General features: G+C 43.2%; 1 protein-coding gene across 1 annotated transcript in view; it reads left to right on the top strand.

Moving 5' to 3' along the window:
- LOC126175813 (fibronectin type 3 and ankyrin repeat domains protein 1-like) overlaps nucleotides 1-24136 on the top strand; it is a 168894-nt gene that overhangs the window by 24039 nt on the left and 120719 nt on the right. The window contains exon 2 of the mRNA XM_049922801.1: nucleotides 22575-22765. Within this exon, the coding sequence (XP_049778758.1) occupies nucleotides 22581-22765 (185 nt within the window). The 5' untranslated portion in view covers nucleotides 22575-22580. The remainder of the gene's footprint in view (nucleotides 1-22574; nucleotides 22766-24136) is intronic.

The following is a 24136-nucleotide window of genomic DNA, read 5'->3' as shown; positions in this document are numbered from 1 at the left end:
TAAGTAAAATACAGTTATTCTTTTATTTTTATGAGGAGAAAATAAGTGGCATATAGTTTTAGTGTTTATTATGCCTTATTTTTGTTCTTTATATCCTGTCCATTTCAGAACTAATGACTTATTTTTATCGATAGTCTATTTTTTTACTTAAGTAAATAGTCAATGACTGTTATTTTGTAGTTTATTAGCTGTCTGGTGTGCTTAACTTATATAGTTTTTCACACATTTCTTTTACACAATTCCTACATCACATAATTTGATTTCACACATTCACACAATCCTATGAATGTTTAAGCATGAGGTTGGCGGATGTTTTTGCACGAAGGTGATGGACTTCAGTGAGATTGATGTGGGCAAGTATTTGATGTGCAGCTTCGTTCATCGTTCCTTGTTGGCTTTGCAAGTGTGTGTTGCTGTTGTGGAGGTCCCATAATGGAATAGAGCTGTGAGTGCAGAATCTCGTGGTTTACTGGCTTTGTATGTGTGAAAGTCATCGTTATGTGTCGCTGAAAACGGTGGTTTTTTCGTTGTAATACTTCGCAGACGACTAGTTTACAATAGGACAGGGATTTGGGAAGGTATGTCGTCTATTCTTCACCCATCTTCTTTCTTGGTCTCAATCTTGCGAAACTTCTACTTCTGTTCTTCCTGCTTTTTCTCTGCTTCTTACTTGCTTCTTGATTCTTCTCTGGGCAGGATATGGAAATATTTATTGATAACTAGTTGCTTTGAAGATCTCCTCTTAGTAACAGTTTGATAAATTGTTTGGGCGTGTCATTTTTACTTTGTGGAAGTTTTCTTCAGTTTCGTGCATCAGTGTGCTGTTTAATAGCAGTAGTATGATTTTTACACATATTTTTTGGCAGTGGTGGCTTGCCCAAGCGGTCTTCTCGTCGGGCTGTTTTTTGCTCGCTCCGTTCATTTGGGGCACCCCGGGGTTTACGAGCGGTGAAAGTCAGGTGTTTGCTTGTCAGTCCCTTCACCGGTCCCTTCAGCAGCAGATTTGCAAGTGCCCTTTGTTGGTCTCACTGTCCTTTCCCTTCTCTCAAGGCTTCTGCCTTGTAGGAATACACTTGCTAATTACTTCCTTTTCTTTCTTGATACTTCTCACGTTGAAACTTGTGGGTTGTTGCATCTGGTCTTTGCTGTAGTTTTTACAATGGCTCTTACAAAAAGTTTTACTTATAATCATCTAACATATGTCTAGTACCTACATTGTTTTATGCCTTCTTAAAAAGCTTTACAAATTTCGGCACCCTTTCCATGTTACAATTCTAAGATATTTTGATTCTTAACTTCTACAAAAATCCTCAAATTCGTTTTTTTTATTTTTTGAGTAGTGTCATGGTTTGTAGCATTTTAGTATTTCATGCTGTTAGACTGTCTACGCTTTATCCCTTCACCTTAATCTATGGTACTATTGGTGTTATTTTTGTTTTTGTTTTTATTGAAACTACTTTCTTTTTCCCACCTTCCTCTCTCTTCATTCTTCTTTCTTCTGACGATCTTATCTGCAACATAATCTTGAAATATTGTGCTGATTATTTACCAGTAATAAAATTAATCTTCAAACTTTTTGATATAGCTCACATGGTGAAGTCCTAAGGTTTTTCCTGTTTTTGGGTTCATTAGTTCCACAGCATTATCATGAGCAATTCGGCTAATTATGACAGGTCCTTTGTATGCAGTGTAAAACTTATGTATTTTGTGTTTCTGTTTGCTTGACAGATGGTGTGTTTTTACAAATACTTTCTGGCCTACTGAGAATGTTCTTTTAATTGCTGTTCTGTCTCCTCTTTCTTTTCTTTTAATAGCTGCCTTTCTAATGTTGGAGAGTGCTGTTGCTATGACTTGTTTGTGCTGTCTATGTGGTACAGTAGGAAATCTCACATTTTCTCTGGTTATGTTTGGGGGTTCAATATGTTTAAGTACAGTAACTGGAGGTAGTAGTGTAGTGCTATGTGGCATTTCATTTATTACTTCTTGAAAATCTTTAAGGTATATATCCCAAGTGTTGTGTCTTTTGCCTGCATATAATCGGCATAAAGTGCCTATGTCCTTCATAGATCGTTCTGCTGGATTTACTCTAGGTTTGTACTTAGATATGTAGATGGGTTTTATTTTGTGTTGTTTTAACGTGTTCTGCCATTGCACTGATTTGTATTGTGGGCCATTATCCGAAATTATTCGTTCCACTCGACCTACTTGTCTGAGAAAATCTTGTCTAAATGCTTTACTTATAGTAAGACCTGTTGCCCGATTTAATGGTGTCAAGGTAACATATTTAGAAGTTAGTTCCAAAACGACAAATATGAAAATATATCCATTTTTGTGCGTGGGAGGGGCCCCATCAAATCTGTTGCAGCTATTTGTTTTAATCTTTTAGGGATTATTGGAAACATAGGTGGTTTGGTTTGGAAAGTGACGTGTTTAGCCCTCATACATTTTTTGCAATTGATTAATACTGTTCTAATTCGTCTTTCCATATTAGGAAAAATGGCTTATTTGTTTTATTTTTAAAAAGCATTTCTTTGGTCCAAAGTGGCCATTACTTAAATGAGTATACCATATGTAATTATTAATTAGTTCATCTGGGATATAAATTAACCATTCATTCGTTGCAACATTTTGTCTAAAAAATAAAACATTGTTTTTTACGAGATAGTGCTGTCGAATGTCTGGAAAATCCTTACTTCTCCACTTGTGTTTGATTCCTAGTATTTCGGGATCCTTGTCCTGTTCTTTGCCTATGTTTTTCAATGCTGTCGTAATGTAGTTTTCGAAAGGTACTTGTATCATATAGTACATTGTAAACTGGTCTTCTGCTGCTTCCAAACCTATGTTATTGGATGCACCCTGTGGACATCGCGATAAAGCATCTGCTAATACATTCGCTGGTCCTGGTATGTATGTAGTATTAACATCCATCTGGCTAACCTCCCATGAGTTAGTTTGGCGGATAACAGAAATTCTAATGCTTTGTGGTCAGTGTATACTTTTGTTTTTCTTCCGAATAGGAAGCATCGAAAACGTTGGAAGCCCCATACAATAGCCAATGCTTCCAGCTCCGTGACTGAATAGTTTTTCTCGCTTTTTGTGAGTACCCGACTGGCAAATGCAATTGTTCTATATGATCTTAGCCCTGCCTGTTCGTATTCTTGGAATAAAACAACTCCTAAACCTGTTTTCGCGCTATCAGTGGCCATACAAAATTTTTGTGGTATATCAGGATGTGCTAAAATCGGTGCTGTTGTTAGTGCGTTTTTCACCTTTAAAAATTCATCATTGGCTTATTGATCCCATACCTATGGCGTGTTTTTTCCAGTCAATGCACATAGGCGTGGTGTTGCGAGAGAGTCGATCCAAATAAATTTTTTATAGAATCCGGTGAGACCTAGAAATCCTCTGAGAGTTTTCTTATTATATGGAGTACAGAATTCTTTGACTGCCGTTAGTTTTTCTGGGTCGGGCATTACCCCTTTCTCGCAAATTATGTGTCCTAGAAATTTGACCTCTCGCCTTCCAAATTTGGTTTTTGTTATATTTACTGTGACCCCATGCTCTTTCATGATCTGTAAAAACTGATTTAATGTGTCGTTGTGATACTCCCAAGAGGGTTCTGCTATAATCACATCATCAACATAACAAGTAATTTTTTGTGAAATTTCAGGACTGAGTATAGTATTAAATCCCATAATAAACGCTGCTGATGATATGTTTAAACCAAATGGCAGTCGTTTAAACTGGTAACATCTACCGAATACGATAAATGCTGTAAATTTTCTACATTCTGGGGCCAATTCTATTTGCCAGAAACTACTCCGTAAATCAATTAATGAAAATATCTTAGCACCATGGAAGTTTTGTATCAATTCCTCTAATTTTTCTGGGCGATCTGTCTCAGTGATTATGATTGTGTTGATCTGTCTGGAATCAAGCACTAACCTGATGCTCCCACCTCGTTTTTGTACAATATAGAGCGGGCTGTTATATGTGGAGGTAGCTGGTTCAATAATATCGTCATCTAACATTTTAGATATCTCCTGGAATACTTTATTCCTGTAGCTTAATGGGATTGTATAGGGTGGCACTCTAAATGGTTTGTGCTGTTTTACTTCAAACTTGTACTGAAAGTGTTTAATACTGCCAGTCTTAGGTAAAAATACCTCTGCTTTATCTCGTAAAATATCTCTAATTCTCTTTTACTGTGTTCCGAAATACCTTGAACTTCTTGCAATTTTTCGTCGATTTCTTTATGGACTTCTAACATGAGTTGAGGCGATTCCCCCTTTTGTGCATACCATTCTAATTCTTCATCCTCTTTATCTCGCGTCATTCTGAATTGTTTGTTTATAACTGGTATTTCTTCTAATTTTAGCTTTTGCTCAAAGAGAAGTGTGACATTCCCGAATGTTACACTACCTTTCCCCATATCTATTATCGCTCGTCTCTCATTTAAAATATATGTACCTATTATCAAATCAACAGTTAGTTTAGGTATAATCACGAAGTTGGCTTCGATCTTTTGACCTTGGCACGAAAGAGTTAACCTTGTTTGTCTCGTAACTTCCGCAGCATTGTTTCTAATACGACCTCTTACTTTAATCTTACGTGTTTTCAGAACTGGCAATTCCTCATTAGCATTACACTGCATGAATAAATTTTCTGAGATCGCAGTCAGTTCACTTCCGCTATCAATTACAATATTGACTGGGATATGCTTTACCATGGCCTTCACAATTGGTTGAATTTGAAAGGGTTGGTTCTGTTCTTCTTCTTCTTGCATCAACGAATCCTCCACTGAATCATACATGAGTCGTTTTAGGAATTTCCCTTGTGAATTCGAACTTTCTGTAGGATAAGCTTCGACTGCTACATCTCTCTCTTTTATCTCCTCTTCTCTATTTCTTCCTTCATTTACGCTTTCTTCAACATCCTCTATTTTTTCCTCATCCTCGTCTATCTTCTCATTCTTCGTCGCTACTTCTGCATAATCGCATCTAAATGTTCTAATTATCGCTTCATAACTTCCTTCATTATATACGTTGGGTTGTGTGCCCACTAGTAACTTATTTTCAACTTCTGTTGACTGCGCATTAGCCTCATTGAATTCGCTTTCCCTGGTTTCCATCTCAAATAGCTCTGCAGTACTCATTACTTCGTCCTTTCCTCCTACATTCGTTGTGCATGCCTCTGGTAATTCATCTTCCTCGTCAGTATTCTCCGAATTAATTTCGTCCCAACACGATATTGTTATTTTCTTGTCTTCGTTTTCATCTGGTCCCTGCGGATTTGTTTCTTCCTTCTTCTCTTCTCGTGATAAGATTTTTAATTCTCTGTTCAAGGTGCTGCTATTGTCCTTGGTCGGTGCGTCATTCTCTTTGGCATGGGCGCTCAGCTGTCAATTCGAACGTTTATCGGAGTTTGGTGGTCTTACCTCCACCTCTTCTATCTGTATTCTCTTTTCTTGTTCAGCTTGTTTCTTTGTTGATAATTTGTCGGTCTATTGGTTCTCCAATACCCGTTCCGTTTGTTGTTATTCCCTCTGTAATAGTTGTTGCCGTTCCTGGGTGAATTATATTTATTGCCATATTCTCTTCTAAATCCATAACCGGTTCTTTGTTGAAATCTATTGTCGTTTCTTGGTGCGAAGTTATCACATGGTTCGTAATTATTGTTTCTTCGTACTGTGTCTTGTGGATTCCACTGCTTTTTGCTTTCGTTTTCACGTGCGCTTCGTCTTTTCCTTGCGTCATCTTCCGAAAATATGAACTCTAGTTTCCTTAGAATACCTTTAAATGCTTCGACGTCATTGCCTCCGCGACCTACAAATGATTGCTGGTATTTCAATGGTAGCTTCATCGCGCATAATTTAATCAACTCTCCGTCTTTGCATGGTACATCTAAGCATTGATTTTTCTTTGCCATTAATTCGAAAAATTTCACGGGACTCTTCTCTCCTGAATTTTCAAAATATGGGTTCTGTAATAATTCGTACTTCACTCTGTTCTGTGCTTCGCTGGACCAATATCGTGAGAGAAACTTCTCTCTGAAATCTTCGTACGATCGGCATGTCGCTGCAACATTCTGCATGGTTTCTGCGACTGTTACTGACATGTGTGCACATATAAAGTCTAATTTGTGTGCTAGCGTCCAGTGTTCTGGTAATCCTACTCGGAATTGATAAATAAAAGCTCGTGGATGTAATGAGTTTCCTTCTCGAAAGTGTTGAAATTTTCTGACTGTAAGGAAATGATCGTTGTCGTACTTCGTCATAGTTCCATATGAAATTCGCGATTCTTCGCCACTTTTGTTTCTGATCATTTCTCCCGTCGTTCTTTCCGGTTGTGGTAGATCCATTGGATATTGTCCACTGTAACTTTCGCCTACCCTTGCATAGTATCGTTGGAGCGGTAACGCAATAATTTTCTTCCATCGGTTGTGAACGTGTAGCTGAATGCATTGCACTGTACTCTTCGCGACCTGGCTTTCCATTGTCAGGTATTGGTTCGGTATTTTGTCTGGCTAACCTTGCTGCTTCATTGCACGATCCAAACTGTCTTGAAACATACATTTGTGGTTCAGCATGTGTTTGTGATGATGTTTGTTCATCAAGAATTTCGAAATGTGTTTGTTGCTGTGCAGGCTGTCTGATTTCACGTATGTTACTTTCCGCCTGTGATTGGAATCGCAAATGCGTAATATCTTCGTTAATTGCTTGTTTTTCCGGTGCTGTGACAGATATGGACGTGGTTGCAGACTCTGTGCTTGTTCGATCCTGTTCACTACGCTCTTCAATGGTTTGCAACAACTCTGATCGCAATTTCTGAAATTGTCGCTTCGTTTGCGCTTCTATTTTGACTATGCGGTTGTTATATCTTTTCAGCGCTGCTTTTGTGATACGTTTGTGTAACACACTGTTTTCAACAATTTCACGCGCTGTACCTGCTGCTTGCCTAGTAATTACGTTTATCTGTTTCTCTAGTTTCTTGACTTCTCCCTGGGTGTTGTTACGTAATGTTCTGATCTCGTCCTGAATGTCATTACGCAATGTTTGTACGTCCGCTTGTACCTTGTCAATGTCTGTTCTCAATTGATTGTAACCTGTTATTAAGTTTCCTATCACTTCTCGAGATTCTTTTGTCTCGTCTTCAATATGACTTAGGTGTAACTGAATTTTTTTGTTTTGTTCTTTAATCGCACGCATTTGTCTCGTGGTTTCTGTATTTTGTTTCGTCATTTCTGCATTCTGAATTTTAATTTGGTTCGCAAATTCTTTATTTTGTCTTGTCATGGTTTCCGTCATTAATTGTAATAATTCTGCCAGATTGGTGGGTCCTATTGCGTTTTCTTCCGACGTCCTACGCTCTGTGTTTTCGCCCAAGTGTTGGTTTGCAACCGATTGCATTGAACTGTGCGGTGACACGTTTCTGCTCGCATTCCTTGTACTCTGTGGTGAGGGAGCACTGATTACTTGTACTATGGGTTCTACGTATTCAAGGCGCAAGTTAGAATCCTCATCGACTGTCTCTCTACTTTCCTGCTCCTCTGTCGTATGCTGACTTACGTTTTCTATGCCTTGACGTACATTATCCTCGTTATGGTGCGTTATATGTCCTATTTCTCGCGATACTGCATCGTCTGTTGTACTGTCCTCTATTCTCTGTCCATTTTCATGTTGGGTTTCTACGTCAATTCGGTCAAGGTCTCGATCTGCCATTGCTAATCCTTCCGAATCCCTTATTTTCTGTTTTAAAAGCAATTCACGCCCCCTACTTCGAGTCAACATGCGCTCATACGATCTCACGCGTTTCATAAACTTTTTGCACACACGACTTGACAATCCATTCACTTACTTGTTGGGTCAGAACCAACTTGTCAAAGATGTATCCGCCACCTGTGCGAATGCATTGGAGAGAAAACTTAATTCTAACAATATTAAAATTCATAACTTAATTATGCTATTGTCTCTGCCAGAATGAATGTCTCACTTTTATTGAGTACTTTCTTACTATCTATCGCTGCAGCTACTGTTTTCGACTATTTATAACGTTCAAAAAAATTTTTTTTATTACGAAAATTTTTCAACACGATATTTTTCTGACCTATTTAGGCATGTGGTCGACCTTCAATCATGGTATTTTACCATCCTGGCAGGGTCGCCATTTTCTAACATTCTGCGTGGTGTCTGTTTGTTCTATATCTTGTCTCCCTACCACTTTCGCGCAACGACGCTCTGAGCGTGTTTTTTAGGGAATTGACTAGTTTGAACCTGGGACCTGTTGCTGGTAAGGAGACGCCAGACCACACATGACATGTAGAATTCAGAAGAGTTCAGTGAGACTAGCGATGATATAACCAAATACTTAATGATTTCAGCATCAGCTCCACTGCACTCCCTGTAAAAGAATCTTAATACTAACTAAATTTAGTGGAAGGAGTTCAAGGCTTTCCTATTTTTAGTTAGCTGGTAAAATAACGTTGAAAAAGCAGTTAAGTTTACCATTGGAATTTTTATTCTACTCACAAAACATTGTTTATAAATTGCACTATTGATAAAAGGAAATGTTTTAAAACAGGATGGTAAAAACCAACTGCGTTCAACAAAAATGTGAACGAATATTCCCTGAGTGGGTTTCCAAGTTCTACAATGGATTGAAGGATGACCTATGCCATATCACATCTATAATCTAGGTTTAAATTAAGTTTCACAAAAGAGCAAACTATCAAAATGGTCTACAGTGACCCTCAATTATCTTTAATTACTTATCTAACTTGTCGTAAATTACAGTGGCTGATGTGGCTTCTCAATAACTATATAACAGAAAAATCATCGCGTTTCAGATTTTTACTTCAAGTGGCAAATGTGAACACCATGAGCTTTAATTGACGATCGACACTAGTATTACGTAAAAAGGGGATGTAACAGATGAGACTTCCGCAGTTCTGAGTGAAGCCTTATGCTCTCAAAAATGCGGCATCGCGTGCGTTCATTACCTTGTCGGTGTTCGTCAGGGGGTGGCGGCCGGCGCAGCTCCGCTCACCTCGCCGTCTCGGAAGCAGCTCTGTCCTAACTTCTCCTTACTACAATTTACCGAAGTTGGTTTTAAAAAAAACTATCTGGCTGTGTTTTCATCTGACCAATCAGGGTCTCAATGTTAACCTTAAGCTCTGCCTACAAAAATTCTGTCTATCCAATGAGAAACGTTATACTTTTCGTGGTGGGGCAATGTTTTTAAAGTTTGCAACGTAACAGAGACGCGAAAAAGTCTCACTCTTAAACTTGCAGCTGGTGTGGTCCTTTTAGCGTTATCGTAAGATCTATACTGTTCTTCTGGAGGGCTCTATCTTTTAACATGGGCTGGGGTGTGGTCCTGACGTAAGAGAGACGCGAAAAAGTCTCACGCTAAAACTTGCGGGTGGTGTGGTCCTAGCGGTTAGCTGGCGACGTGGGTGTCCGTCCGTCCTTTATCGTAGGGCCTTCCAGCTTACCACAGTTCTGCTCTCGGCTTCTGTTCTCGTTTCTCCCCTCGGAACTGTGTTTGTCTCACGGTGGGATGGTATGACATGCATTTAGGCATTCTTGTGTTAGTCTGTGGTATTCCATGTGCTCACTCGTTACTCGTATTACTTTGGTTAATTTAATGTCACGATTTATTCGGAGGTATGTGGCATACTACTGGATTTGCTTATCATGTCAAGGTTTTCATGGAAGGTGTTGGATTTGCCTGACACCTTACAGACGACGGTTGATTCCCGCGTCCGGCCATCCTGATTTAGGTTTTCCCTGATTTCCCTAAATCGCTCCAGGCAAATGCCGTGATGGTTCCTTTGAAAAGGCACGGCCGACTTCCTTCCCCATCGTTCCCTAATCCGATGAAACCGATGACCTCTCCTTCCCCAAACAACCCAACCCAGAGGCATTTGGCTCGTGAACAACACCGACCATTCCCATCCTTTATCATTACAGGTGACGAGAATTGGTGTCTTTATGCTAACATAATGAAAAGAAAGAAATGGTTAACCTAAACAAAGCAGCAACTGCCCGTACAAAGACCTGCGCGCATCCACAAAAGATAATGCTACGCGCCTGGTGGAAAAGCGACGGCGTGGTATACTAGGATTTGTTTCGCCGAGTTGCAACCATCACTGCCGACATTTATTGTCAACAGAGACGTCTAGTAGACTCAGTCCAAGAACAACGACCAGGTAGGCTGCGTGAAGCGATGTTACTCCACGTCCACCCGCATTCTGCTAGACTGACAAAAAACTCCGTAGAGAAGTTCATCCCGCACCGACATTATTCACCTGATCCCGGACCCTCAGATTTTTTTTTCTTTTCCGTTGTATATTGAACAACTTTCCTTTCCGTATAAAAATGTGCTCAGAACATAGCGTTGGCAGACTGTCGTAAATAGTGAAGGGCAATATATTATTGATAACTAAAGTCTCTGTTGTGTATGTTTGTTGTGTTTATTAGACTTACAGAAAAACGCTAGGAACTTATGGACCAACCCAATATTCTTCTTTATTAGTGAGCAGGAAAGCTACACTCTTCAGATCTTTTTGTCTTTAGTTGACTTTTTAGATACTAAATTCATGTCATTATAAAATATGGCCGAGAATCATGGACCGCATGAAAACTTAATTTGGGCTGCATCACTATTTTAGACGGGTTATCTTCAACGAAATTGCCAGGGAAGTTAGTGAAGCTAAACGCCCCTTTATTTTCAACAGTTACGAAACGAGAAACTGAATTCCAACACAGCCGTATTCTCCAAGACTGTCCACGCAAAAGGTGTCCTAAAACTCTCACCACGGATGACAGCATCAACTGTCTGTACAGTATGGCATAAATGGTCAGCGACTGAAGACATTTGAAACAAATGAGTAGGCATTATTTATGTAATTTTTTTAACATTGTATGGCACGGGTGGGTACTGGCTACCGGTTGAGTAGCGCCACAGTTAGGCAGTGCATCATGAGTTCTCAAGGTGGACGGAAGTATTATGAGTTCTTGTACGGAGAGCACGACTGATGTACTGCAGACCCGTAGATAGTGGTTCCTGAGCAATGTATCTTTTATTTCAGAAACAGACTGTACCATTTATCTCGACTCTCTGAATAACTTTTTGTCCAGAAGCAAAATACACTCCTGGAAATGGAAAAAAGAACACATTGACACCGGTGTGTCAGACCCACCATACTTGCTCCGGACACTGCGAGAGGGCTGTACAAGCAATGATCACACGCACGGCACAGCGGACACACCAGGAACCGCGGTGTTGGCCGTCGAATGGCGCTAGCTGCGCAGCATTTGTGCACCGCCGCCGTCAGTGTCAGCCAGTTTGCCGTGGCATACGGAGCTCCATCGCAGTCTTTAACACTGGTAGCATGCCGCGACAGCGTGGACGTGAACCGTATGTGCAGTTGACGGACTTTGAGCGAGGGCGTATAGTGGGCATGCGGGAGGCCGGGTGGACGTACCGCCGAATTGCTCAACACGTGGGGCGTGAGGTCTCCACAGTACATCGATGTTGTCGCCAGTGGTCGGCGGAAGGTGCACGTGCCCGTCGACCTGGGACCGGACCGCAGCGACGCACGGATGCACGCCAAGACCGTAGGATCCTACGCAGTGCCGTAGGGGACCGCACCGCCACTTCCCAGCAAATTAGGGACACTGTTGCTCCTGGGGTATCGGCGAGGACCATTCGCAACCGTCTCCATGAAGCTGGGCTACGGTCCCGCACTCGGTTAGGCCGTCTTTCGCTCACGCCCCAACATCGTGCAGCCCGCCTCCAGTGGTGTCGCGACAGGCGTGAATGGAAGGACGAATGGAGACGTGTCGTCTTCAGCGATGAGAGTCGCTTCTGCCTTGGTGCCAATGATGGTTGTATGCGTGTTTGGCGCCGTGCAGGTGAGCGCCACAATCAGGACTGCATACGACCGAGGCACACAGGGCCAACACCCGGCATCATGGTGTGGGGAGCGATCTCCTACACTGGCCGTACACCACTGGTGATCGTCGAGGGGACACTGAATAGTGCACGGTACATCCAAACCGTCATCGAACCCATCGTTCTACCATTCCTAGACCGGCAAGGGAACTTGCTGTTCCAACAGGACAATGCACGTCCGCATGTATCCCGTGCCACCCAACGTGCTCTAGAAGGTGTAAGTCAACTACCCTGGCCAGCAAGATCTCCGGATCTGTCCCCCATTGAGCATGTTTGGGACTGGATGAAGCGTCGTCTCACGCGGTCTGCACGTCCAGCACGAACGCTGGTCCAACTGAGGCGCCAGGTGGAAATGGCATGGCAAGCCGTTCCACAGGACTACATCCAGCATCTCTACGATCGTCTCCATGGGAGAATAGCAGCCTGCATTGCTGCGAAAGGTGGATATACACTGTACTAGTGCCGACATTGTGCATGCTCTGTTGCCTGTGTCTATGTGCCTGTGGTTCTGTCAGTGTGATCATGTGATGTATCTGACCCCAGGAATGTGTCAATAAAGTTTCCCCTTCCTGGGACAATGAATTCACGGTGTTCTTATTTCAATTTCCAGGAGTGTAGAAACTGTATCAAACAAATGTTTAGCTACCAGAGGTGCATCACAGATTTTCTCATAACTTCCTTCTGAAGATACGAACAGCAGTACGTCTTTTTTAAATACACTTTCTGACAAAAAGCGGAGCACTCAGAAGCAGAGGAAGAAAGGATATACTGAAGCGCCAAAGAGACTGGTATAGGCATGCATATTCAAATATATAGATATATAAACAGACAGAATACGGCGCTGCGGTCGGCAACGCCTATGTAAGACAAGTGTCTGGTGCAGTTAGATCGGTTGCTGCTGTTACAAAGGCAGGTTATCAAGTGAGTTTGAACGTGGTGTTATAGTCGCCGCACGAGCGATGGGACACTGCGTTTCCGAGGTAGCGATGAAGTGAGGATTTTTCCGTACGACCATTTCACGACTGTAATGTGAATATCAGGAATCCGGTAAAACATCAAATCTCCGACATCGCTGCGACCGGAAAAAAAATCCTGTAAGAACGGGACCAACGACGACTGAAGAGACTCGTTCAACGTGGCAGAAGAGCAACCCTTCCGCAAACTGCTGCAGATTTCAATACTGGGAGATCAAAAAGTGTTAGCGTGCGAACCATTCAACGAACATCATCGATATGGGCTTTCGGAGCCGAAGGCCAGTCAGCACCGACATTGGACTGTTGATGACTGGAAACTTGTAGCCCGGTCGGACGAGTCTCGTTTTCAAATGTTATCGAGCATATGGACGTGTACGGGTAAAGAAACTACCTCATGAATCCGTGGATCCTGTACTTCAGTAGGGGACTGTTCAAGCCGGTCGAGGCTCTGTAATGGTGTGGGGTGGGTGCTGTTCAGAAATGATCTCCACCCCCTCGTACTCTTAAGGATTTATGGTGTCAATTATCTCCAGCACTACTTCAGAAATTAGTCGAGTCCATGCCACGTCGTGTTCGCACTTCTGCGTACTCGCGAGGGGCCCCCAACGATATTAGACAGGTGTACCAGTTTCTTGGGTTCTTCAGTGTATGAAACATCAAGGGTTGAGAGGATACTTGATATTATTTCAGTGATTACAAAATCTAATCAAATTTGTAAAGAAGTCGGCGTCATGAACCCACTTATCAATCTAACATTGCAGCACCCCTGGCCTGTATGGGTGCACTGAGTCGGTTGGGAAGAACGTCAGAAGGCCCTTGTATGCTCTTCTGAGGCAAGCTTGCCCACTGTTGTTGTAACTAGTCCTTGATATGCTGGATACTGTCACTGCGACGGAGTTGAAATCCGAGCTGGTCCTAAACACGTCCCATTGAGGACAGATATAGGGATCATTCTGACCACGGGACTACCGCAACATCACGTAGGAAGTTCATGCAGATGCGAGCCATGTGTGGAAGAGCATTATCCTATTGAAAAATGGCACCACGATACTGATGTATGAGAGGTAACACCTGAAGGCACAGCATGTCCATGACGCAACATTGTGACATCAGAGTTCCCTCAGTCGCTACCAGCCATGACCTGAAGTTATTCCTGATGGCTCTCCACACCATGATATCAGGACTAACACTACAACACTCTTCGAAACACTGGAAAAAGCTCGCCACCATACTCGTCGACGATAGTCATCCAGGGTAGTGAAGAATCATGATTCATTGCTGAAAACAATGCGATGCCATTTATCAACAGCAGTCCATCCTTTTCGGTCACTACATCACTCCAAACGTTTGCTTTGGGGTATTAACGGTAGGTAGCCTACGCATAGGACGGAAGCTCCCTAGTCTGCCTGCTGCTGGTCTCCGACCAGTGGTGCGGGACGAGAAAGAATGTTGCTGGGAGTCCGTTACTTGTTCTGGGATGGCAGGCACAGATGTGAAGGATTTACGATGTGCCTGATGCACAGGATAGCGATCTTCCCTTGCGGTCGATTGGGATCTTGATGATTAGTGTACCTGACCTCATGTTTTCATCAGTCAAGTCGGATAGTGGGTAAACACAGCGTTGCAACGCCGTCTTTGCGGTATGAAAAGGGGCAAAGAAGTGTAGGTTTCATTCTGCGTGTGTCCTTCACATATCGAATGCTGTATGGAATTAATCTCAGAAGAATAGGTATGCACTCAGTATAAGGCTGTCACCATATGCCACGCGACAGGGTCTTGGATGGCACCCTCTCACTAGTACCGTTCGGATTGCGCATTGTGATGGAAAGAAGACTGCCAACTTTTGCAGCAGAGCCCAAGTATGCCAAACCTCTGCATTGCCGGCCGGTGTGGCCGTGCGGTTCTAGGCGCTTCAGTTTGGAACCGCGTGACCGCTACGGCCGCAGGTTCGAATCCTGCCTCGGGCATGGATGTGTTTGATGTCCTTAGGTTAGTTAGGTTTAAGTAGTTCGAAGTTCTAGGGGACTGATGACCACAGATGTTAAGTCCCATAGTGCTCAGAGCCATTTGAACCATTTTTGAACCTCTGCATTGTTAGGTCAGTTCCTTCTGCCGTCTGTCACACGTGTCTCCATGGCGCCTGGATTCATAGCGAGCCTCTGGAAGAAGATGGAAGAATTATTGCGACCACCGACTGCCTTGTATCACGACAAACAAGGAAGGTTTGTTTTCAAATATCTGGACACACCAAAACGCGTCTTCTAGCTCTGAGCCCTTACGTAAAGCTTAGTAGTCTTCTTTCTAGGGACCCTATCGGTTGTAGAATGGGATAACAGGACGCTGGCGCTCCAGGTAAAACGGTATCGAAGTAAACAGGCATACCACGGCGCCAATGACGTCGCTGAACCATCGGCCCATACCACCAATGCCAGAAAAACACGGACTTGCTGGTGTGCGACAGCAGAGCCTACCCGGGATTTGCGGACAACACCCTTACTAGGTAGTTTGGGCACCGATCTGTTGGTAGGAAGTGGTGTACGTAACTCTCTCCTTTCAGGCTGTCATGTCAGCATCTTTCCCCTCACCACTAGTACCATAAGGGGCTTCACTATTTAACTGCTACGAGGCGTGTTTTTTAAGTAAAGTCTGTTTGAACCTAAGTTCACAACGAAAGGTTATTTCAAAAACGTAAATTTATTTTCAGAAAGTACATACTTCACTCTATTTTTCGACATAGTTGCCAAGTTTGTTCAAACACGTATCATACCTCTAAACCAGTTTTAAATGACCTCTTCATAAAAACTTGCCACCTGCTCCGATAACCAAGAGTTCACTGCCGTTTTCACGTCGTCGTCATCATTGTATCAGTTGCCACTTAGGTGTTGTTTGAGGTGGAGGAACAGATGGTAATCGCTCGGCGCAAGGTCAGGACTGTAGGGTGGGTTGGTCTAAAACTTCCCAGCCAAAACTGTCCAATAAATCGCGGGTCTGACCTGCAGTGTGAGGTCTTGCATTGTCATGGAGAAGAACAATTCTCTTTGTCAGCATGCTGCGTCTTTTGTTTTGAATCGCTCTGCGTAGCTTTCTCAGGGTTTGGCAGTATGCTTCTGGATTGATGGTGGTTCCTTGCTGCATGAAGTCGATCAACAAAACACCATGCCTATCCCAAAACATCGACGCCATGATTTTGCGCTGGGACAGAGTCTGTTTGGCCTTCACCTTTACAGGCGAGCGTGTGTGTCTCCATTCCATGCTCTGTTGCTTCGGGTGTGATATGTGAAACCTATGTTTCGTTTCCAGTTACGATCTGATTCAAGAAGCTGTTCCCTTCTTCATGATAACGAGTCAAGAACTTCATCGCACACTCAAATATTTGGTTTTTGTTGTCCTCTGTTAGGAGTTTCGGGACCCAACGGGAGCACAGTTTCCTAAACTTTAGGTGTTCAGAAACAATGTTGTAAAGCACTGATCTCGACACGTCAGGAAATTCGTTTGAGAGACCTGTTATTATGAAGCGCCTGTTTTCACAAGTCCTCACTTCAACTGAAGCCACCAAATCGTCTGTAATCAATGAAGGATAACCGGAGCGGTCCTCATCATGGACGTTGTCATGGCCATCTTCGGATTCTCGTCCCCACTTACGCACTTTGCTTTCACTCATAACAGTAACACCGTACACTTCGCTAATCTGTAGATGAATTTCTGCAGTAGACAGGTTCCTTGCTGACAAAAACCGTATCAGTGAGCGAACCTCACAGACAGTGGGCGATTTGATAGTCTTAAACATTTTGAAAGCACAGAACCGAACCGTACAGATTAACTACAGAGCTGAAACTGAACACAGTTGTTCCCGAGGCATGCCGGTACACGACGCACGCGCTCGTTGAGGTATGCGGGCGAACTACTTCGTCTCTATAACAAAACGGACCTTACTTAAAAAGCCGACCGGGATGGCCGAGCGGTTCTAGGCGCTACAGTCTGGAACTGCGCGACCGCTATAGTCGCAGGTTCGAATCCTGCCTCGGGCATGGATGTGTGTGATGTCCTTAGTTTAGTTAGCTTTAAGTAGTTCTAAGTTCTAGGGGAGTGATGACCTCAGAAGTTAAGTCCCATAGTGCTCAGAGCCATCTGAACCATATTTTTTACTTAAAAAACGCGCCTCGTATATTGTAAGTATCATCTATATACTGAAGGCAACATCACACCATCAATAGTAATGTCGACATCTCCATTTTGTAACACCATTTCAAGAATCCAAGATGTTGAAGAACGATTATGCAGTTGTTGCTCTTTTATCAACCATGACTGTCAAAAATCAATAACAAAAGAGAAAAATGGCTACGTGAACGGTTGAGAAAAAAGAACGACACACTCCCTGCTAATTTTCTCACTGTAATCCGATGTCTGTTGCGGGTTATGAAAACAATAGGAAAAGAAATCCTGGCAATTAGAGGGAAAATTGTAGTCGAAAAAAGGTTAGGAGTAACTGAAAATTCTGGCGACAGGAAGGTCATTTTAGTGATATTTGGTGTTGTAACATCAGCAAACTCCAGCAGTGCCACTGTTATGAAAACCTGCAAAGCAGTTATATCTCTCGTACAACAATATTTTTAGCTAATAAAATAAAAGTTAGTAATCAATTTTCCTTGTATTATTGTGTATGGCTTTAGAACCAAAGCTGCTGTAGAGTGATATGGATAAAAGTCTTATACAGATTTAAATTTTGATCAGAACGTAACTAAGTACTGCTACATCTGGATGTCCGTATTCCTGAATCGTTTTTGACAAATTCGTGAGACTGACGTGCGTTTTATAAACTACAAGCGTCGAAATGTCGTTGTCCTGCGCCCGAGAAGTGGGAGAGAGGTAGGTTCAAGTGGTTCAAATGACTCTGAGCACTATGGGACTTACGATCTCGGCTGGTCCCGGCGGAGGTTCGAGTCCTCCTTCGAGCATGATTGTGTGTGTTTGTCCTTAGGATAATTTAGGTTAAGTAGTGTGTAAGCTTAGGGACTTATGACCTTAGCAGTTACGTCCCATAAGATTTCACACGCATTTGAACATTTTGAACTTACCATCTGAGGTCATCAGTCCCCTAGAACTTAGAACTACTTAAACCAGCTAACCTAAGGACATCACACACATCCATGCCCGAGGCAGGATTTGCACCTGCGGCCGTAGCGGTCGCGCGATTCCAGACTGAAGCGCCTAGAACCGCTCGGTCACAGCGGCCGGCAGAGTGGTAGGGTACCCTTCCCTTCAGACCAAGCAGGTAAATCCTTCGGTGAGATGTTTGTGGCCGCAAATCACTGGACAACGCTAACACACGGCCTGCGCCCATTTCTCCCATCCAGCAATTGAAATGGCGACTGCTACACACCCAGACGTGAGCGCTGCGCCGTGCCAGACGTCAAGAGAAGAGAGCGCAGCTATGACGATGCGATACGGACGACGAAGGCGATGCCACCAAGGCCCACTATATTACTAAATGGCTAAAATGGTCACCCAGCCCCATTTTCAATTAGGCTATCTGATGGCCTCCACAAGCAACAAGATTTTCATTTTTCAGCAGTATCATACAATTATTGAGTAAATAAGTCAAATATTAATGTTACAAACTGTGCATAGTATTTTGAGGCAGCGTAACTCACACTATGCACATTACTCAGACTGTATAAATCCAGAACTTGAGAATGGCAGTACTCAGCGATTTCCAGCAAACTGTACAGTTGATTCGCTGACACTCTCTCCCCCAAAACAGTGAAAGAAAAAAATTATCGCTTACTTCATTTTTCGCTAGTTATGTAGTAAAATTTCAGCATTAGACATGACGTCTGAATTAATTACTTCTTCATTATTAACTCTATTCACAACTCATTTTTCACACAGTACTCACATATACCAGTGAATGTACCTGAAAAATTATAGCATTGTATGACAACTATTAATGATGATGAGTCTCATACTCCTAGGAGCCTAGGGGACGATGCGGGAGACCCGCACCGCCGACTAGGCAAGGAGGTGGTTTGCTATTGCCTTCCTCCGACCGTAAGGGGATGAATGATGATGAGGAAGACGACACAACAACACCCAGTCATCTCGAGACAGGAAAAATCCCTGACCCCGCCGGGAATCGAACCCGGGAGCAAGACCACGAGCTGCGGACTGACACTTATTACTGGACATTAATGTATTTTGTATCCACCATTCGCTTGTATGACGGCTTGAAGTCTGCTGGGGACACTTTCCATGTGGCATCTGAATGTCAATGCAGGAATGGGAGCCCGTTCTGCCCTATCAGCCGAAGCCAGAGAAGATAGTGATGATGGACGTTGAGGCGGGAGCAAAGTCGACATTCTAACTTATCCCAGAGCTTTTCCATTAGGTTGAGGTCGGACACTGGGGCACGCCAGTCCATTTAATGACTGCAGTCACAATCATTCAGCCCTAGTACAGCATTTCAACCCCTGCTCTATCCTGATCACCCCAGTCAATGAGTACATATAGATTGTGCTAGACCATTCCAGGGCAGGAATGTTGTTTCTAGTTGTTTACGCCCACTTTAACACCCCATATATGGGACAGTTGGCTACCGCCACCACAGTAGCTACCTCTCCACAATATTTGCAATAGAGGGGCACCTTCCACCCTGGTTACCGACAGCGGGTCTCTATTCAGGACATCTCAGTTTCAGATGTTTTGTAAAACCACAGCACTGACCACCTCACCACTGCTCTGTTTTACCTAACGTCCAATTCTGAAGCTGAGCTGATGATCAGGACCTTCAGAAGGCAGATGGGCAAGGAAATGATGACAGTCCATGCTGCAAATGCACTCACCAGCTTCTTCGTAACTTCTAGGTCCATCCCCATGAACAGACCACGTCTGGCCCAAATTTTAAGGAGTGCAGACCACGCACCCTCTTCGACGTTCAGCACTTGACTCAATAAGCCCACCACTTACGCATCCTACCATGTGGGCTCCTACGTATGGGCTCGAGATTTCGACCAGAACTTCAGATGGATCGAAAGCATCATTGTCGGCAACTGGTGGTGGCAAATGTTCGAGGTTACGGCCAGCTAGGAGCACGTAGGCACCCACTTTCATGCAGACATGGCCAACTATCGCCCTAGAAACCATTGATTGGTTGGCAGTTCACAGACAGCACCGGCATTCGATCCACCAAATTACGACGAGGAATTGTCATGGGAGCCTGTGGTGGAGATTCCATCAACACTTTCTGCCTTTTTCTCGACGAAGTCAGGACAGATTAGACCCTATCCGGCCCTGTGCGACGATTAAATGGGGTGAGACGTGATCTGAGAGCAATGCAGACTCTCCACTCAGCCTGTCGATATGGAGGAAAGATCAGAGACAATCAAGCTTTGTAGCATGGCCACAGCCTGCAACCTGGCTGTCACGGACATGTCATGTGGGCCCATCCACTGATGTGAGCGCCCATAAATACCATGGCCCCACACTTGTACAGCCCTTTTCATTATTTTATAAAGACTTCGGCTTGCACTATTTAATAGTTGAGATTGACCTTGCCTGTGTTTACACTTCTGATTCATTCGCTTCTAGGTTCAAAAATGGTTCAAATGGCTCTGAGCACCATGGGACTTAACATCTGTGGTCATCAGTCCCCTAGAACTTAGAACTACTTAAACCTAACTAACCTAAGGACATCACACACATCCATGCCCGAGGCAGGATTCGAACCTGCGACCGTAGCAGTCGCGCGGTTCCGGACTGAGCGCCTAGAACCGCTAGACCACCGCGGCCGGCCATTCGCTTCTAGGACTGTTTTGCATACACTTAAGATGACTCTCACAATGCTCGGGACTTAACATCTGGCTAGCTATTGACTTCGACAACTCAAACGCCATTGACCACAGAAACCACATCTTTGTTCTGGTTCCCGCGTTACCGTCAGTGTAACTAATAACAAACTGTGTTCTACCTACACAGAGTAGGACACAAGAAGACCCGCGGTAAATACAGGGCGTTTCTAAAAGAATATACGTATTTCGAATGCATATATTTATTAAACTTTAAGACATACGAATATGAAACTTAACACATATTTACGAACCTCTCAAGTTTGGATTACAGACGTTCAATATGTCCTCCATCAGCGGCAAAATCACATCGATACTCAAATTCTTCCCATACTCGGGCAAGCATGTCCTTCGTCAATGATGTTATGGCAGTACAGATCCGGTTCTTCAGCTCCTCCAGGTTCTGTGGGAGTGGTGGTACATAAACGTCGTCTTTAACGAAATCCCACGGGAAGAAGTCAGAGGGTGTCAAATCCGGTGACCGTGGAGCGCAGCTGAGACATGCTAAGTCGCCAATTCCTTGACGACCAGTCCAACGGTTCGGTAGAGTTTCATTCAGATATTCACGCACTTGGCGACTCCAGTGCCGGGGTGGCCCGTCATGTTGAAAAATGAAGTTGTCTTCGTGCAGCCTCGGAAACAACCAGTTTTGTAACATAGCAAGGTACTGCTGACCGTTAACCGTGTTTCCATCAAAGAAGAATGGGCCGTAAACAGATGAAACGCCCTTTACTTTAAAATTACTCATGTTGGCAGCTGTTCTTGGTTCGAATAGTGGAATATTTAGTATATCTTCTCTGGTGCAAGAATTTCGGAAAACCATGTATAGTAAGCCCAATTTCGTGGGTATGAAGACCTAGCGCGTGTTTGATGATCTGTTGTGGTGTTGAAAAGTTGATTACTTGTTAGACATGTGCTGTTTGCCTGCCTGTAACAGCAACTCCGTCATACATTTAAAAATACGTCTGAAAATTTACCACTGTGAATTAACGGGAACATTGTTAAGTATTACATTAGCCTTTTTTGAGGAAGTTTGGCATTGAGTCAGTATGACGTGGTCTGTTGAACATCGATTAAAAGTTTATTATAGGTGTATCTTCACCATTACCTCCCTTTCCTGTTCCAGTCGCGTATGGTTCGCGGGAAGAACGACTGCCGGAAAGCCTCCGTGCGCTCTCGAATCTCTCTAATTTTACATTCGTGATCTCCTCGGGAGGTATAAGCAGGGGGAAGCAATATATTCGATACCTCATCCAGAAACGCATCCTCTCGAAACCTGGAGAGCAAGCTACACCGCGATGCAGAGCGCCTTTCTTGCAGAGTCTGCCACTTAAGTTTGGTAAACATCTCCGTAACGCTATCACGCTTACCAAATAACCCTCTGACGAAACTCGCCGCTCTTCTTTGGATCTTCTCTATCTGCTCTGTCAACCCGACCTGGTACGGATCCCACGCTGATGAGCAATACTCAAGTATACGTCGAACGAGTGTTTTGTAAGCCACCTCCTTTGTTGATGGACTACATTTTCTAAGCACTCTCCCAATGAATCTCAACCCGACACCCGCCTTACCAACAATTAATTTTATATGATCATTCCACTTCAAATCGTTCCGTACGCATACTCCCAGATATTTTACAGAAGTAACTGCTACCAGTTTGTTCCGCTATCATATAATCATACAATAAAAGATCCTTCTTTCTATGCCCTCCACCACACACCGTTGGGTGGCTTGCGGAGTATAAATGTAGATGTAGATGTTGACGTAGAAGGTCATGTTAACATTAATCACGATTTTTTCAGGCTTCGATGTCCAACGAGCACGTCGTGGAATTGCAGGCTCCAGGCAAGCCATCAGTGGTGTCCAGAGACCGCTACTCCGTGACGCTGTCCTGGAATCCTCCAGAGGATCTACAGGCAGGCAATGGAGATCGCTCCGTCGTCTACACGTTGCAGATGCACGACCGCGTTCGGGGCTGGGTTACTGTCTACTGGTCAGTATCATCTCTTATTCTAACAGTTTGATACGTTGCAGTAAGCACTGTGGGGTGTTCTTATTAGAACAACTCACTGATCGACTTTTTGAATTCCATGAAATGAAACGCTCGACTAATTCGAAAACTGAAGTTTCCACGGATATAGCTGAAATGATGGATGAATATGTTGGCAATCCAATGACGTCAAAATACAAAGAGGTGTATTTAGAGGTATTCGATAATATTGTACCACAACTGGAAATACCACGTTAACATTGTGATAAAATGCTCTTTCTTAAATTGGGCGATACTACCCAGTTCGCCAGTTATTCTCAGCATTTCCCTGTAGACGGTGTGGATTCAATATTACGAACGTATGGTGCGTCCTTTAGTCAGTCGCAGTTTGTGTGTAGATCTGGAGACTGTATTTTCTTCTCAGCATAAATAAACATTTCACTTTGTCAGCGTGGGAGACTAATCAAAAGAATGACTGAGAATGAAACGGATCACATTCTTTCAGAAGCTCTCGAACTATTTTGTCTAATTGCTACTATTTCTGCAACAAGTGTTTCACTTGAAAGGATTTTTTTTGTCTTAAACGTGCAAAAACATATTCGAGGAACAATATGGGACAGGACCGATTATCAACTCTTGCTTGTACCTCGATTGAAAAACCATTACTGCGAATACTTGACAGCCGAGTCATATGGTATGAAGATGTCATCCAAAGATTCGGAAAGAAGTATGATCGTCGAGTTAAATTGTTTTATAAGTGACAACGCTCAAACGTCCGATCTTCAAGTTCTTCTGTAAAGAAAAGCTAGTGTAATTATTATTATTATTATTATTACTATTTTATCTTTATTAGCAGTAGTAATAGTAGTGGTAATCATCGTCATCGTCTTACAAGGGAATGTTCCAATAAGACATGACACTTTTTACATAGGAAAAAGACAACGAAAGAAATGCAATGAAAAAATTTTAGCTGCTAAGGGGCACTGCAAGTATTTTGTAAAAAATGGAGTTACAAATTTTTGCCGCGCGAAGAACAGCTTATAACAACGGTTTGTACAGCCATAGTGCGCGACTCAATCACTCACATAGCGCCGCGTAGCGGAATTATCCGGAGATTTTAATACCCACAACCCTTTTTGGGATCATGTGTGCTCTTCCAATCTTATCCCTACTCTCCCGAAGAGGGCATATGTGTAAAATGAGTAATTTACACCAATATAAACTGCTGTTTTGACTTTGTCTTTTGTGGTTATTTGGATTCGAATACACCGAAGATTTTCTGTGCAGCACATTAGAAATTTGCACTAATTTAAGCTATTGTTTTGACATTGTTTACGTTGGGCCTCACAAGTATATAGAATGAAGGAAACATGA

The sequence above is a fragment of the Schistocerca cancellata genome, chromosome 3 (genome assembly GCF_023864275.1).
Source record: "Schistocerca cancellata isolate TAMUIC-IGC-003103 chromosome 3, iqSchCanc2.1, whole genome shotgun sequence".
NCBI classification, from domain to species: Eukaryota; Metazoa; Arthropoda; class Insecta; order Orthoptera; family Acrididae; genus Schistocerca; species Schistocerca cancellata.
Note: the sequence above shows the minus strand (reverse complement) of the source record. Positions and strands in the feature narration are given on the sequence as shown.